General features: G+C 33.3%; 4 protein-coding genes across 4 annotated transcripts; all 4 read left to right on the top strand.

Annotated features, from left to right (window-relative positions):
- Positions 1-770: 770 nt before the first annotated feature.
- TAF2 (transcription initiation factor TFIID subunit TAF2) lies at positions 771-5,258 on the top strand (the record flags this gene model as incomplete). The annotated part of the gene is made up of 1 exon (XM_001646911.1): positions 771-5,258. The coding sequence occupies one exon, from the start codon at positions 771-773 to the stop codon at positions 5,256-5,258; it is 4,488 nt and encodes a 1,495-aa protein (XP_001646961.1).
- Positions 5,259-5,613: 355 nt separating this feature from the next.
- On the top strand, positions 5,614-7,665 carry SLP1 (Slp1p; the record flags this gene model as incomplete). Its single annotated transcript, XM_001646910.1, has 1 exon — positions 5,614-7,665. The coding sequence occupies one exon, from the start codon at positions 5,614-5,616 to the stop codon at positions 7,663-7,665; it is 2,052 nt and encodes a 683-aa protein (XP_001646960.1).
- A 738-nt stretch (positions 7,666-8,403) lies between these two features.
- On the top strand, positions 8,404-9,564 carry Kpol_2000p69 (S8 family peptidase; the record flags this gene model as incomplete). The annotated part of the gene is made up of 1 exon (XM_001646909.1): positions 8,404-9,564. One exon carries the CDS (start codon positions 8,404-8,406, stop codon positions 9,562-9,564), a length of 1,161 nt encoding a protein of 386 aa, XP_001646959.1.
- A 419-nt stretch (positions 9,565-9,983) lies between these two features.
- TOF1 (Tof1p) lies at positions 9,984-13,820 on the top strand (the record flags this gene model as incomplete). The annotated part of the gene is made up of 1 exon (XM_001646908.1): positions 9,984-13,820. The coding sequence occupies one exon, from the start codon at positions 9,984-9,986 to the stop codon at positions 13,818-13,820; it is 3,837 nt and encodes a 1,278-aa protein (XP_001646958.1).
- Positions 13,821-13,953: the final 133 nt, after the last annotated feature.

Here is a 13,953-nt window from a genome sequence, read left to right as displayed (position 1 = left end):
TGTCTGGAAGTGAGCACGTGAGCACGACGACTCCAATCGGTACAATTGTCTTCGTCAATTTAAAGTATTTTTTGTGTCAGGACAACTTAAGAAGTATAAAAAGAGCAACGATATGAAGAAAATTGGGGGGACAAAAAAAGATTACAAATGTTCCTTTCTACCTTTGCCCTATTGATGGCGGCAAAAAGTAGACATTTAGGTATGCGTACCTGTTGGCGTTTAGGTTAATGTTGGTTGTGGCATGGTGCACAATAAATAAATATGGTATTTACTCTAATGATGGAGTAAATAAACTAGATTGAACCAAGAACACAAAAAGAATTTATAGCCGCTTTCACTTTTGATTCCATATTTTATTCTGAATCACGTGATAACATAAACTTTTACATGTTACCCTCTTTTAGCCACGTGATTGTTTAATAATTGAGAAGTCTAGTTTAAAAAAAACACAAGAACGTCAACAGAGAAATGTCCGCACCGTTACAGAAACTATTACAGATTTTACAGTTTTCGCATTTCCAATATAACCAGTTTTTCAAGCATATTCTGAAATTATCATTAGTATAGGAAATTTGTAGAAATTTATTAACGATGGCTCTAAAAAAAAATTGTAATACAGAAAATAGATACAAAGTTGCTGCTACAAATATGATATCAAATCGATTTGTTGTCTTACAAATAGATTACAGCGTCAATCATTAATACCAGGTAGCTGCTGTGACATTGCATTTTTAATTCAATAAAAGAATTGCAATTAGCTCCTGTGAATAATGTCGTATTCTAAAGGAGCAACTCCCAAGAGTGGGCCATCTCAATTATCTGTATTGGAGGCAACGTCAAATTTTCGTACATTTAAGATTGCTCATCAACGTGTATCATTAGATGTGGATTTAGCAAAACATAGTATTAAAGGTACTGCAGAAATTATTTTGATACCACTGATACCAAATTTAGAGTATGTCACTTTGGATTGTAAAAATATTAAAGTTAACGATGTTTTGATAGAAAATAGACGTTGTGATAATTACATTCATGACGATCCATTAAGAAGTTTTGCGCAAAAATATTTGAATTCAAATAATGATATGTTATATACTTATAATTCAATTGAACAATCACATTTTTTAAGGGAAAAATTTGCAGATTTAAATGAGAATCCAGAAGATAGAACAAAATCCCAATTAACCATTAAAATTCCTTCGTCAATTAAAATAACATTACAGGATGCCAATTCATTGGCGAATTTCACTCCAATCACACCTTCAATTCGTGGAACCCCTGCTACCCAAGAATCTGTCTTCACTCCAATTACAATCAAAATAGGCTATGAAGTCAATAACCCAACTACAGGGGTGCGATTTGATACCCCTTCAGACACTCAACAGCATTTATGGAACGCTTATACTACTAATTCAGAATTATGTGCCACTGCTACTCACTGGATGCCATGTATCAATTCTTTAGATGAAAAATCAACTTGGGAAATTGAGATTAGTGTGCCAAGGAAAGTTAAAGATATTGGTACAACTAAAATTATAGGTCAAGAAGCTGAAGAATCAGAGAATCCTCCTTTGCAAAAAATAAAACTGAGGACAGAATCGCTTTCAACCACGACTCAAAACAACAAGGCTTCAGGGAACGTAGAGGAAAACTCAAAGCAAGATGCGAAAAAGGTATCAGATAAAAAGGATGAAGAGATTCAACAAGATTTCAACCAAGAAGATAAACTAAAAACTGAAAATGAAGAACCAATTGAAAAAGATGATGGAATCAATAAAGGAACTGAAAAATTACAAAGTGAACCAAACAACGAAGAAGTAGTGAAAGAAGAGACAGATGAAGGGGAAGAGGAAGAGGAAGAGGAAGATGAAGAAGAGGAAGAAGAAGAGGACGAAGAAGAGGACGAAGATGAAGATATGTTAGATAAAGAAGATGAAGATAACCCATTAAATAGAGATATTGTCGTATGTTGTTCAGAATTTTCAACAGTCAAAGAATCTGCTCACCCAATAGATTTATCAAAAAAGTCATTTACTTTCCAACTGTTCAATCCAGTAGCACCACACCATATCGGTTGGGCAATTGGTGCATTCAATGTTTGGGAATTGCCTTCCATTACTAGTCGTGAAGATGTATATGATGAAGAACAAGAGGAAACTGAAGAAAAGAAAAATGGTAAACCAGGCAGCAATGAAGCTTCAGAAATGATTGAAAACATAGAAATGACAGATGAAACACCAATACAGGTATACACTCTGCCGACAGCAGATGTCGATGAGGAAACAGTATTAAACTCAACTATCGTGTGTCAGAAAATTTTAGACTTCTATTCGAAAGAGTTTGGTTCATATCCTTTTACTTCATATTCATTAGTTTTCTTGCCTACTGTAGTCGATCCAACGATGAACTTCGCAAGTATGACGATTTGTAATACTCGTTTATTATACCCTAGGAAAATTATTGATCTAATGAAACCAACCACTGACTTTTTAGCATGGTCATTAGCTGTTCAGTGGTCAGGTGTAAATATTACCCCCTTAGAAGATAATGACATATGGTGTTGCTTAGGTATGGCAGGATATATGGTTTTCCAACTTTGGAAAAAATTAATGGGTAATAATGAACTGAAATATCGTTTGAAAATGTGCAGTGAACGCATTGTTGAGCAAGATTGGGAAAAACCTCCAATTGGTTCGACGTTTACAAATGCATCAAGACCTATTTCATATACTAGCAAAGATCTAGATTTCATTAAACTAAAGGCTCCCATGGTACTATATATTCTAGATCGTAGAATGACCAAAACTGAAAGATCCTTTGGTATGTCTCGTGTATTACCAAAGATTTTTTTACAAGCCATGTCTGGCGATCTTCCAAATAATTCATTATCATCAGCACATTTTCAACATATCTGTGAACGTGTGAATAAAAATAAATTAGAAAACTTTTTTCAACAATGGATATATGGTTCTGGTGTTCCAATTTTCCGTGTTACACAAAGATTTAACAAAAAAAGAATGGTCGTTGAAATGGGTATTCGCCAATGTCAGGCCCAAGAATTGGGATCAGGAAAAGTTACAGGTTCTTCTGGTTTCTCCTCAAGTGCTTTGAATTTTCTAGAGCATCCAACTAGGGAAATGGCGCCACATTTTTCTGGTTCGATGACAATAAGAATCCATGAGCCCGACGGAACCCCATACGAACATATTGTTGAGGTTAAGGATGTGTTCACCAAACTTGATATTCAATATAACACTAAGTACAGAAGGTCGAGAGCTCGAAAACCTCTTGGAGCCAGATCCAAGAAAGAAAATACCCCAGAAGTCTCCAATGATATCAATGAAAAATACCATGAACGCGACAACAATACAAACATTCAGAAATTAGGTACAGTATTAACTTCACCGCAAGATTGTTCGGAATGGAATTTGACTGATATTAGTGTTTCAAGTGAAGGTCATGAACTACAAAGACAAGGGGAGGCTTTTGAATGGATCAGAATAGATTCTGATTTTGAATGGATTTCGAAAATATATATCAATCAGCCTGATTATATGTTTACATCTCAATTACAACAAGATGGGGATGTAGAAGCTCAAATTGAGAGTATCAGATATTTTGAGGATGTTGTGATGAGCTCTCAAAACAATTCCAAGCTATATTCTTCGATATTAACAAGAACCATTGTTGATTCGAGATATTTTTATGGTGTTCGATTGGAAGCTTGTAGAGCTTTATCAAAATTTGTGGTTAGAGATAACGAGTCTTTAAGCTTCCGTGGTGGTGCTCAGCATTTAATTAAAATCTATCAAAAACTTTTCTGCTATGAAAATTCTAATATCCCGTTAAACAATTGTTTTTCTGACTTCAAGAGATATTATGTTCAACAAAGTATACCTCAAAATTTATCCAATGTAAAAGACGAAAGGGATGAAACTCCTGATTTTATTAAAAGTTTTATAATAGACCTTTTGACATATAACGAAAATACAGGAAATCCCTATGATGATACTTTTTTTGTATGTACTTTGATCAAAGCTGCTGTCAAATGTGCGATAAACTCTCCTAGTGACACTAACTTTATCGGAAAGCTACTGGAGCAACTTTATAGATATGAAAGTCTCGACAAATGGACACCAACCTATCAACTGCTAATAACAAATACCATTTTGTCAGAGAAATTAAAATTGAATAGCAAGAAGTTAGATAGGTTTGAAGATCTCAATAGTATTTTGTTGTATACACTTTCTCCCGATGCTTTGAATTTTAATTCTGATGCAATTAGAATGCGTGAAGGTTTGGAAGATATTCAATTGGTTGCATTCAAAATTTTATTGGTAGAAGGTGGGTTAAAAAATAGGGAAGCCTTGAAATATTTATTCGAATCTCTGTGTTTTTCTCCTAACATCTATATCAGAGACAAATTGATCGATGTTTTATATGAAGCAATCGATTTTGTAGCTGAAAACGGAATAATTGACAATTATGACGATGACATAGAATACATGGTAGGTAAGATCAGACCAGATTCTAATTTGATAGAAGAAGCAGAAGATGATGAAGATGACGAGCATCACCCAATCGTTCAGGAAGATTTTGCAGAAGAAATAGAAATAAGAAGAGAAACTAAACTAAAGCAACATATGGGGGGGGTAATGTCACTAATTAGAAAACAATTTGAAAATTACTATCCATTAAAGCAATTGATGTGGCAAACCCTGCATATGCCTGGTATCTCTCTATACCAGAGGAAAAGACTGTTCGACCTTTCTAGAATATTATTTATTTTAAGAGATGGTTTCCAAGTGATATTACCTATTCCAAGAGAGCGAAAATTAGTGGCTAAGAAAATTAATGAACATAAAATTGTAATCAAGAGAGAAGGTTTGTTAAAACTTCACATTACATCAAAAGTTAAACAGCCTATGTTGCCTACCCCAGATATTATCGCTCAAACACCTGCGTCAACGGCTCCACCGGCAAATAAAGTCAAAATTAATTTGAAAATTGCTACCAAGCCTAAAAAAGCTGTATCTGCGCCTGCTAAAGGTAAACCAAAAAAGGGACAAGTTCACAAAGTTGGTGTATTGCCTATTAGATTTGTAAGGATCCATACAGGACAGCAAAAAAGAGTTGACCTATCTTCTGTTCCATATAGCAAGCACGTCGAGATCTTAAAGGCAAATTCTCGTACACTGTCAATTAAAATAAAAATTCCAGGCAAGAAAATTTCAAGCAAGGTAGTTCCTTCATCATAGATGAAATCATCGTCAAAATAACATATATATATATATATATAAATGAATGCATAAACTTGTAATAATAGCATAATATATTTTTCCTAGGAATATATGTCAATCATTACTTTCCCTCTCATTTATCGCTGATTGGCGGTTCATCCTTTCAAATCACCAGATCACGTGATTAGAAATATTGATGAAACATATTCTTTTCAAGGTAATTATGTACGAAGATGCTTTCACTTATAGCGTCATATCGGAATTGGTAAGAACTGAACTATATGAAGCTAAATGGATATATTTAAATCAAGATGAGATGATACCTTTTTAAGTCTTAGGGGTCTCTCTAGCCATACCACATGCCACCATTCAAATGATTAATACCATTTTGATATGTTTGGGCTTAATCTTCAGTATCATTTCAGCGACAAACTCTACTGGAAATGAAACGGACTATTTAAAGCATCGACAGAATTTATCTAACCAATCTAATCATACTACTTGGGAAAATATACAATCATTAAGCAATATTAGTAGTATTGATATTGGGGTTAATAATGGGTCTGTGCCAGTTGATGCCTCAATAAAACATCAATCTAGCAGCCTTGTTGCTGTACCTACCTTGAATTCGTTACGTTGTCCTACTATTCAAGTCGATAAACCTGATCAAACTGTTTCAAATAATCTTACTACAAATTTGGATAATAAAACAGATTCAAATAGTACATTTTTATCATTTAATGAATGGAGAGAAGCTAAGCTTAGTGAGATTCCATCTATACTAGATAGACCATTAAAGACAAAGGCCCCAGTTGATGCCAGCTGTTACAAAGAAAATAATGTTATAGGAGAAGAAATGGAAATAGATGTAGGGGTATTCACTGATTCATCTGATGAAGATGAAAAAGAAGATGGGCCAGCTGTAAAAATATATAAGGACAAATTTAATTATGCTTCTATTGATTGTGCGGCAACTATAATGAAATCTAATTCTGATGCTATTGGTGCCGGTTCAATATTGATAGAAAATAAAGATTCATATTTATTGAACCCATGTTCTGCACCTAATAAATTTGTTATAATCGAGTTATGTCAAGATATCTTGGTAGAAGAGATAGTGATGGCAAATTTTGAATTCTTTTCGTCGACCTTTAAAGATATTAAATTTTTAGTGTCAAATAGGTATCCTGTTTCTAAGAGTGAGTGGAAAACGTTGGGTACATTCCAGGGAGAAAATTCAAGAGATATCCAAAAGTTTAAGATTGAAAACCCTCAAATTTGGGCAAGATATTTGAGAATTGAAATACTATCACATTATGATGATGAATTCTATTGTCCTATATCGATTGTAAGAGTTCACGGTAAAACTATGATGGATGAATATAAGATGAGCAATATTAAAGAAACGTCTGAGGATGCCCCTTGTATTGAGAATTCTGAAGAAGTCAGTTTGAAAGAAACGACCATTGTTGAAAATTGTGATCCATTACCTGATATCCCGCCAGAAAATATAACTGATATATCTAACTTATCGAAAATGTCTGGAATATGTACTTCACAAATAGTACCGTTAAAATTCGATCAATTTTTGATGGATTTCAACAATAGTTACTGTCCACCAAAGGCGACTAAAGATATGCAGATTACATCTTCCTCTGTTTCTTCAAGTTCCACTGAAGAATCCATTTTTAAGAATATTATGAAGAGACTGAGTATCCTTGAGAATAATGCTACGTTAACTGTTTTGTACATTGAAGAGCAAAGCAAGTTGCTTTATAAATCGTTTGAAAAATTAGAAAAAAACCATGCAACGAAATTTTCTGACTTAATTGGAATCTTCAATGCAACAGTAGTCAGCAATTTGGATGCTTTGGGAGATTTTGCAAACCAGTTAAAAGAACAGTCATTAAAAATCCTGGAAGAGCAAAAATTAAATAATGATCATTTCACAACACAAACAGAACACAGGTTGAAAAGAATGGAAAACCAACTTGGATACCAAAGGAGATTAATTTATTCAATGTTGTTTTTCGTAGCTGGGTTGGTGTTGTTCCTGATTTTAAACAAAGAGATAACCCTTGAAGATGACAACGACGGTAATGACTGGATTATTACTGCTCCGCCATTGGAAAAATTAAAGAAATTTAATAGCTCTATGAGCTCTACATATAAAGAAGGGATGGGTACGGAGAAAACCTTATTCAGAAGTCCATCAAACTCTTCACTTTCTGCATCGTCGATCATAGAACCGTTGCCAGAAGAGAATGACAGCAATAGCAATTACAATAGTGATATCGATGAAAATGTATCTAAGTCATCACAATCCGAAGACAATGTGAACGACCGAATAAATGAAACTTTAAAATTATCAGATATCGCTAAAGAAGACTTGATGGACGAGGAAGATATGGAATGGGAGTTTTGAAAATCAGTTCACCTCCTTTAACATCTAAGAAACAAGTCATCATTATCATACTCTCTCTTCTCTTAGTCACCTTATGAAGCAGGAGAGAAAAAAAATCCGCATAGTTCATTGGATAAAGACTTCCATCACTAAAGTGAGAGAGGTAAACCAATAACGCATAATCAAAAACATAGCATAAACATGACAACATCTAGAATATAATTCCTGTTCTTTTGTCAATATTATCCAATATGTCAGTGTTATTTCTAACACACTCAAGAATAAGAATTTTATTTTTCCTCTTTATTTATTTTTTATCTTTTTATTTTTTGCTCTAATGGCACAATTCTAGCTTTGTTGCATAAAACAAACATATACTTGGCTAGCATTTTTATTCACGCACACATGTGCAATTCACACATACACACATATCATCCCCATTATAGATCATATCACCCACCAATTCTCTTCTTAGGAATTTATAATCATTTGCATATATAACAATAAATAGAACTTCATAATCAATTTAACGTTTAGTTTCAAAATTTTAACATCAAGAGTCCTTCAATTAGAAAGGGAGAATCCAACAGTGACAAGATTTAATTTGTGACACAAAGATTTTTGTAACGATATATAAAACGGACTAATATTCATTAGATTAGTTTATTGCAATTATCTAACACTTTCCAAAGAGGCCATAGTGTCAGATATAGGTTATAAAACTTCCAGTGACACAATTTAAATATTTGTTTGATACTAATGATGAAATCGACTGCGTTTACTGTGACAGGATTGTTCTGTTGGTCGATATTGGGATTAGCGACAGCTCATGAATATGTTGTACAATTGACGTCTGAAACGTCTTTAAATTCATTTTTAGAGAGTAACTCTTTGAATAATTTGGATGAGCCAGTTGACAAGATCGTTATTGGAAGTGATTTTCACGGGTTTTCAGGTGAATTTGAAGATGAGGTAATGTCTGAATTGTATGGCGACCCTAGGGTAGCTTCGATTTCTATTGATAGAATGCTTTATTTACAAGAATACTTGAGACAGAATGACGCACCAGAACATTTAGCAAGGTTATCTAATGGTGTTTCTAATTCTAGGGTAAGTGCCAAAAACGAAAATGCATTTATTTTCCATTCTCATGCGGGGATTGGTGTAGATGTATACATTGTCGATTCAGGAATTGATAGCCAACATCCTGCTTTTATGAATAGACATATAAGTAAATTGATCGATTTAACGGATAATCCAATTCCTGTTGGCGATCCACATGGTCATGGTACTGCTATTGCAGGTTTAGTGACATCTGATACTTTTGGAGTAATGAAAAAGGCAAATTTATTTGATGTCAGAGTTGTCGATGCCGAATCAAACGGCGTGAAATTGTCAAAACTATTGAAATCATTGGAATTTATTGAAAACCATTCTAGAGCTACAATGAGACCATCTGTTGCGGTTTTACCATTTTCAATGAGCAAAAATGCAATTTTAAATTCTGCAATTGAAAGTATGCCAAATTCAATTGCCATTGTTGTACCTGCAGGTAACCAACATCATATGGCTTGTAATTTCAGTCCAGCAAGTGCAAGAAACTCACAAAGCATCTTATCTGTTGGTTCATTAGATTACAGGAGTAGCATTGAAATTGCGTCATTTTCAAACTATGGCGAATGTGTAGACGTGTTCACCTCTGGTGTACAAATGGATACATTACATGCAACTACAAATTCTGACGAAAATTATATCAGCAAAGTTTCAGGTACGTCAATGAGCTGTGCCATTGCTGCAGGTACAGTTGGTTACTATATGTCACTTGGCTTATCAAGTGTAGAAGCAATCGAAAAAATAAAATCGGCAAAGGAAATCCTAGTCTCAGGGGAAGCAATCAAAGAGCTCAAATTAACACTATAATGGGCAGTTTCTAACCGAATCCAATACGTAACCTGTTTTGTTCAAATACAATTCACTATATAATATAGTATACGTTTTAATGCTATCATTTAAAAATATTCGAAGTCACATGACTAGAACTTTTCTCTTGCATAGAAATTTTAATATGACGAATTCAGAGGAAAAAATGTGACGCGTAAAGTTGAATAAATTTAATTTAGATAAAAACACGAAAATTTAAAGGATTGAATCTCATCTCATTGAATTATAGACTTTAAATAACTAGACCATATAACCCCCATTATAAATTTTCTAACTCAGAGGCACCATTTAGATATTTAATCTGACTGATAATTGGTTATCTGTACGGTTTACAAGAAAGTGTGCTAAGACTCATAAGATAGATCAAATATTATTTATTGGAGAGATACATTAATAAAATGGAACAGGATGCAGAGGTTGTAGCCCCACAAACTATTTTAAGAGCCAGAATTGCTCTATTGTCAACTGCCATTGGTGGTCCTGATTATAATTCGAAGTTAGTTCCTCCACCTTACAAGTTAGGTGATGATTGTTTAGCTTGTTTGAAAGATTTGAAAAGATGGTTTAAACTAGTGGATGATCAACAAAATAGATGGGATGTTGCAATGGCAACTGCAGAATACAAGATTCTAGTCGATGACTTATTACCTATACTAATTGATTGGGAAAATAAATGTTCACTGGCTGCAAAACTAAACAAACAAAGTGGTGGTTCAGGGAATGAAACTGTTAGTCAAAATAATCATTTTAAAAATAAAGCTTATCATGATAAAATTGCGTTGAATTGTCTTCAGCTATTGGTTTTAATGACCTGGCCTTTAGTATTAACTGATCAATCCACTTCAGATCAAGTAAATTTTTATTCAGATTTAAAGAAACATCAACTTATATATAAAAAGGCAATTCTCACAATGGAGAATGGTAAAACGTTAAAAGCGGTTTTGAGATTAGCATTTGACGTAATAAAGCTAGATCGTTTACACAGAACAGCAAGAGATAACATGGTGCTGAAATTAGTACTGCACTTTTTTAGAAACGTAATAGCGATAGAACCTGGAGAATTGACCATTACAACGAAAAAACGTTCAAATAAAGGTATAAACACAACTGATACTTTACCACCAAATATATCTTTAGACGATATTTCTTTAGATGCAACTATAAATTCTTTCCATAGGAATAAAGTATTCAATCTATTCTTGACAATGGGTAGCTCTATCTCAACAGAATTCGATCAAGATTTCATTAACCTTCCTCTATTAGAAATTATGTTTTATTTAACCAAAGATGTGAACCAAACTAAATTATTAACTACAGGCAAGAGAGATAATAAAGACTTGAATGAAAAAGATAATGATAGGAATGACAACAGACATTTAACCATAACTGGCGTGGAATTATCAGATTTATTAAAAAAAGAACACCAATTAAAGAAACATATGATACAGAACACATCATCTAGACATTCAAGATTTGGTGCCTTGTTATCAATTAAAACTCCTGATAATGGAAGATTAACAGTTTCAGGTGGCCAAAGTTTACATAACGATGGTATGGCATTACAAAAATTAGACAATAGGAAAAAATGGAATAAAAGAGTAATGCAAGATAGAGACAACCTGATTATCGAGGGTTTACCTAATAACCTATTAAACTCAAATTCAAATGCAGCAGTTCTTCATGAACAAACAAGGAAACACTTCAGAAAGTTTGTTGAATATTTCATTGATTCAAGTTTTGACAATTTACTAAAAAGTATCACAAACCATTTTACTACCGAACAAGATAGAATGGTGAGCTTAGAACAGATTGAATATTTGCTCTTCTTTTCATGGTTTGTAAAGTTTCAAAGGCTTCGATGCCAGATTAATAAAGATTCTAAATTATCTGATATATCTTCTGTCTACAATGAAACATCATTCATCCTGATGTGCTCTTTACTAAGATCCAGTTATGACGAGAAGAATTGGATTGTACTTCACGCATCTATGATTGCTTTTAATGAATTTTTGATCTTTACTTATGATTCAAAAGATTCTGATGACGTTGAGGAAATAGAATACATTTTAAGTCGATTATTCAGTGATGATAGGATCCAATTGTTAACAAATTTACCAAAAATTGCATCAAAACATTCTGTAAACTTCATGAAAGCTGCCATTACATTAACACATTCAGTATTAAAGACACTACAAGAATACTCAGAAGATGAGAATGGATTGGTTGTTGAAGGTAAAAAGAGAAGGAAAAAGAAATCTAATAACTTTGCCACTGAAGATATTCAAAATGCAATGGAAACTTATGACATTGGAAGGGATGAAGCACTGGAAATGTTATCATCCTCTACTGCGTCAGTCCAAGTAAATTTTAAAAGAGTCCAGAATAGTTACATGACAGAATCAGTCATGGATACTTATGTTAAATTTTTGGAAAGATTTAGAGAATTGGACGATGACAGTATCAAAAAAGTATTTTCTTTCTTTTATAGAGTTTCAGTTGATGCAAGAGAAGAGTCATTACTATTTAGAATTGATCTAATAATTTTATTACGTGATTTATTGTCCAATGATGGGGTACCAAGGATGTATAAGTCTAGAAAACATATTGATAATTTTACGGAATATCTATTGTCTAAATTAAAGAAAAGACTTAAGGAATCTCCAGCTTGGTATGTGGCAATCCTATTTCCATCATTACATGATTCCGAGGTTGGATATTATCAAAAGTATTGTGAAAAGAGACAATCAAAGAAAGATACGTTCCATGGTGCCCCTCCAAGTTACTTCAGATCAATTCCAGATCAAGAAAGTTTAGAACCTGCTGCACTTAAAGATATACATGTTGGTATTTTAGTATCAACATTAATCGATGATGGTAAGCTCGAATTAATAGAGAAGTTAGTACAAAATCTCTCTAAAACTATTGATATATTTAAGTCTTGGATTTCAGTTAATGTAAACGATGGAAACGATTTACAGAATCCACCAAATGAAATTTTCAATTCTAATGACGATAACTTAAAAGAAGCTTTAATATTAGATAAAGATTTCAGGGCTCTTTTACAATTAGTTGGGTATAAGATTCCATTAAATAGAGAAGATACTTGCTACCTTCCTGGAGATTTAGATGTTGTACAATTATCCGAATATTTATCCATGATAGAGAAGTACATGTCAACTCCATTCCAAACTCCAAATGGCCAACCTTCATCTTCATATTTAGTTAGGCCAAAAGCAAACAGGCAATTCAACAATATCGATGATGAAGATGGTTGGTTATCTAACGAAGAATATGATTACAACGAAGATGGCATTGTTCGTGATGAAGATGCCGATGCAAATGAAGACAATGATTACTTTAAGGATCTAGATTCTATGAAAGAGAGGACAGAAGGAAGAAATATGAGTAAAGGTTTAGCAAAGTCAAAGAAGAAATCTAAATCAAAGAAGAAAACATCAAAAAGTAATTTACCATCATTTGATATCGACAATGATGATACGACAGGTAGGAAGAAACATAGATTGACAATTTCAAGCAAAGAATTTATTAGTGATTCTGAGGATGAAAATGATGATATAAATCCAATCTTTTTTGAGAATGAGATGTACATGAGGTGGCTATTAGACAAACATAATGGCCAACTTCCTGAAGAGAAGTTTGCATTATTTGGGAAGTTTACAAGCGAAAGAATTGCAAATTCAGGATCCATCATAAATGATTATTCGTCACTTTTCGGAGGTGCTATACCTGATATAAGCTCCATCGGTAACAATCAGAATTCGTCCACACAACCAGACAGGTCATTAATTTCATTTTCAAATAAAATTGATACACCGCCTGTTAGGACAGAAAATAGTCAATTAAGTAATGATGAAAACATTACAAAAATGATGCCAGAAATGAATAATAAAGATTCGTCTGACGAAGAAATTGAAGATTTATCTAACTTGGACACCGACCTTTCTGACGACGATGTAAATAATTCTGATGATAACTCCTCTTTAAGTTCAAATGAGGATACAGAGGCAACTGAAATTACACGAACAGATAGAACTAGTATCGAAACTTCAGTAACGGAACAAGACATGAATGACAATCTTGTCACTGGGAAACTAATCTCCAAAAGATCACATGAGAGGAACTATTCCGATGATGAGGAGTCAATGGAAGACATATCCATTCCTAGAAAGAAGGCAAGAATCCTAATGGATGTAGACGATGACGATGATGAGTAAAAAATGTGTCGTTACATTTTGTCTAACAGATATATTACCAATATATTAAATCTATAACAGTAATGTTGATAAATAATACATACTTTAAATCATTTTATAGAACTGTTTATAAAAATGCAATTTACATTCAAGG

This window comes from Vanderwaltozyma polyspora, genomic scaffold, assembly GCF_000150035.1.
Source record: "Vanderwaltozyma polyspora DSM 70294 KpolScaffold2000 genomic scaffold, whole genome shotgun sequence".
In the NCBI taxonomy this organism is placed as follows: Eukaryota; Fungi; Ascomycota; class Saccharomycetes; order Saccharomycetales; family Saccharomycetaceae; genus Vanderwaltozyma; species Vanderwaltozyma polyspora.
This window is presented reverse-complemented; position numbering and strand designations above follow the sequence as displayed.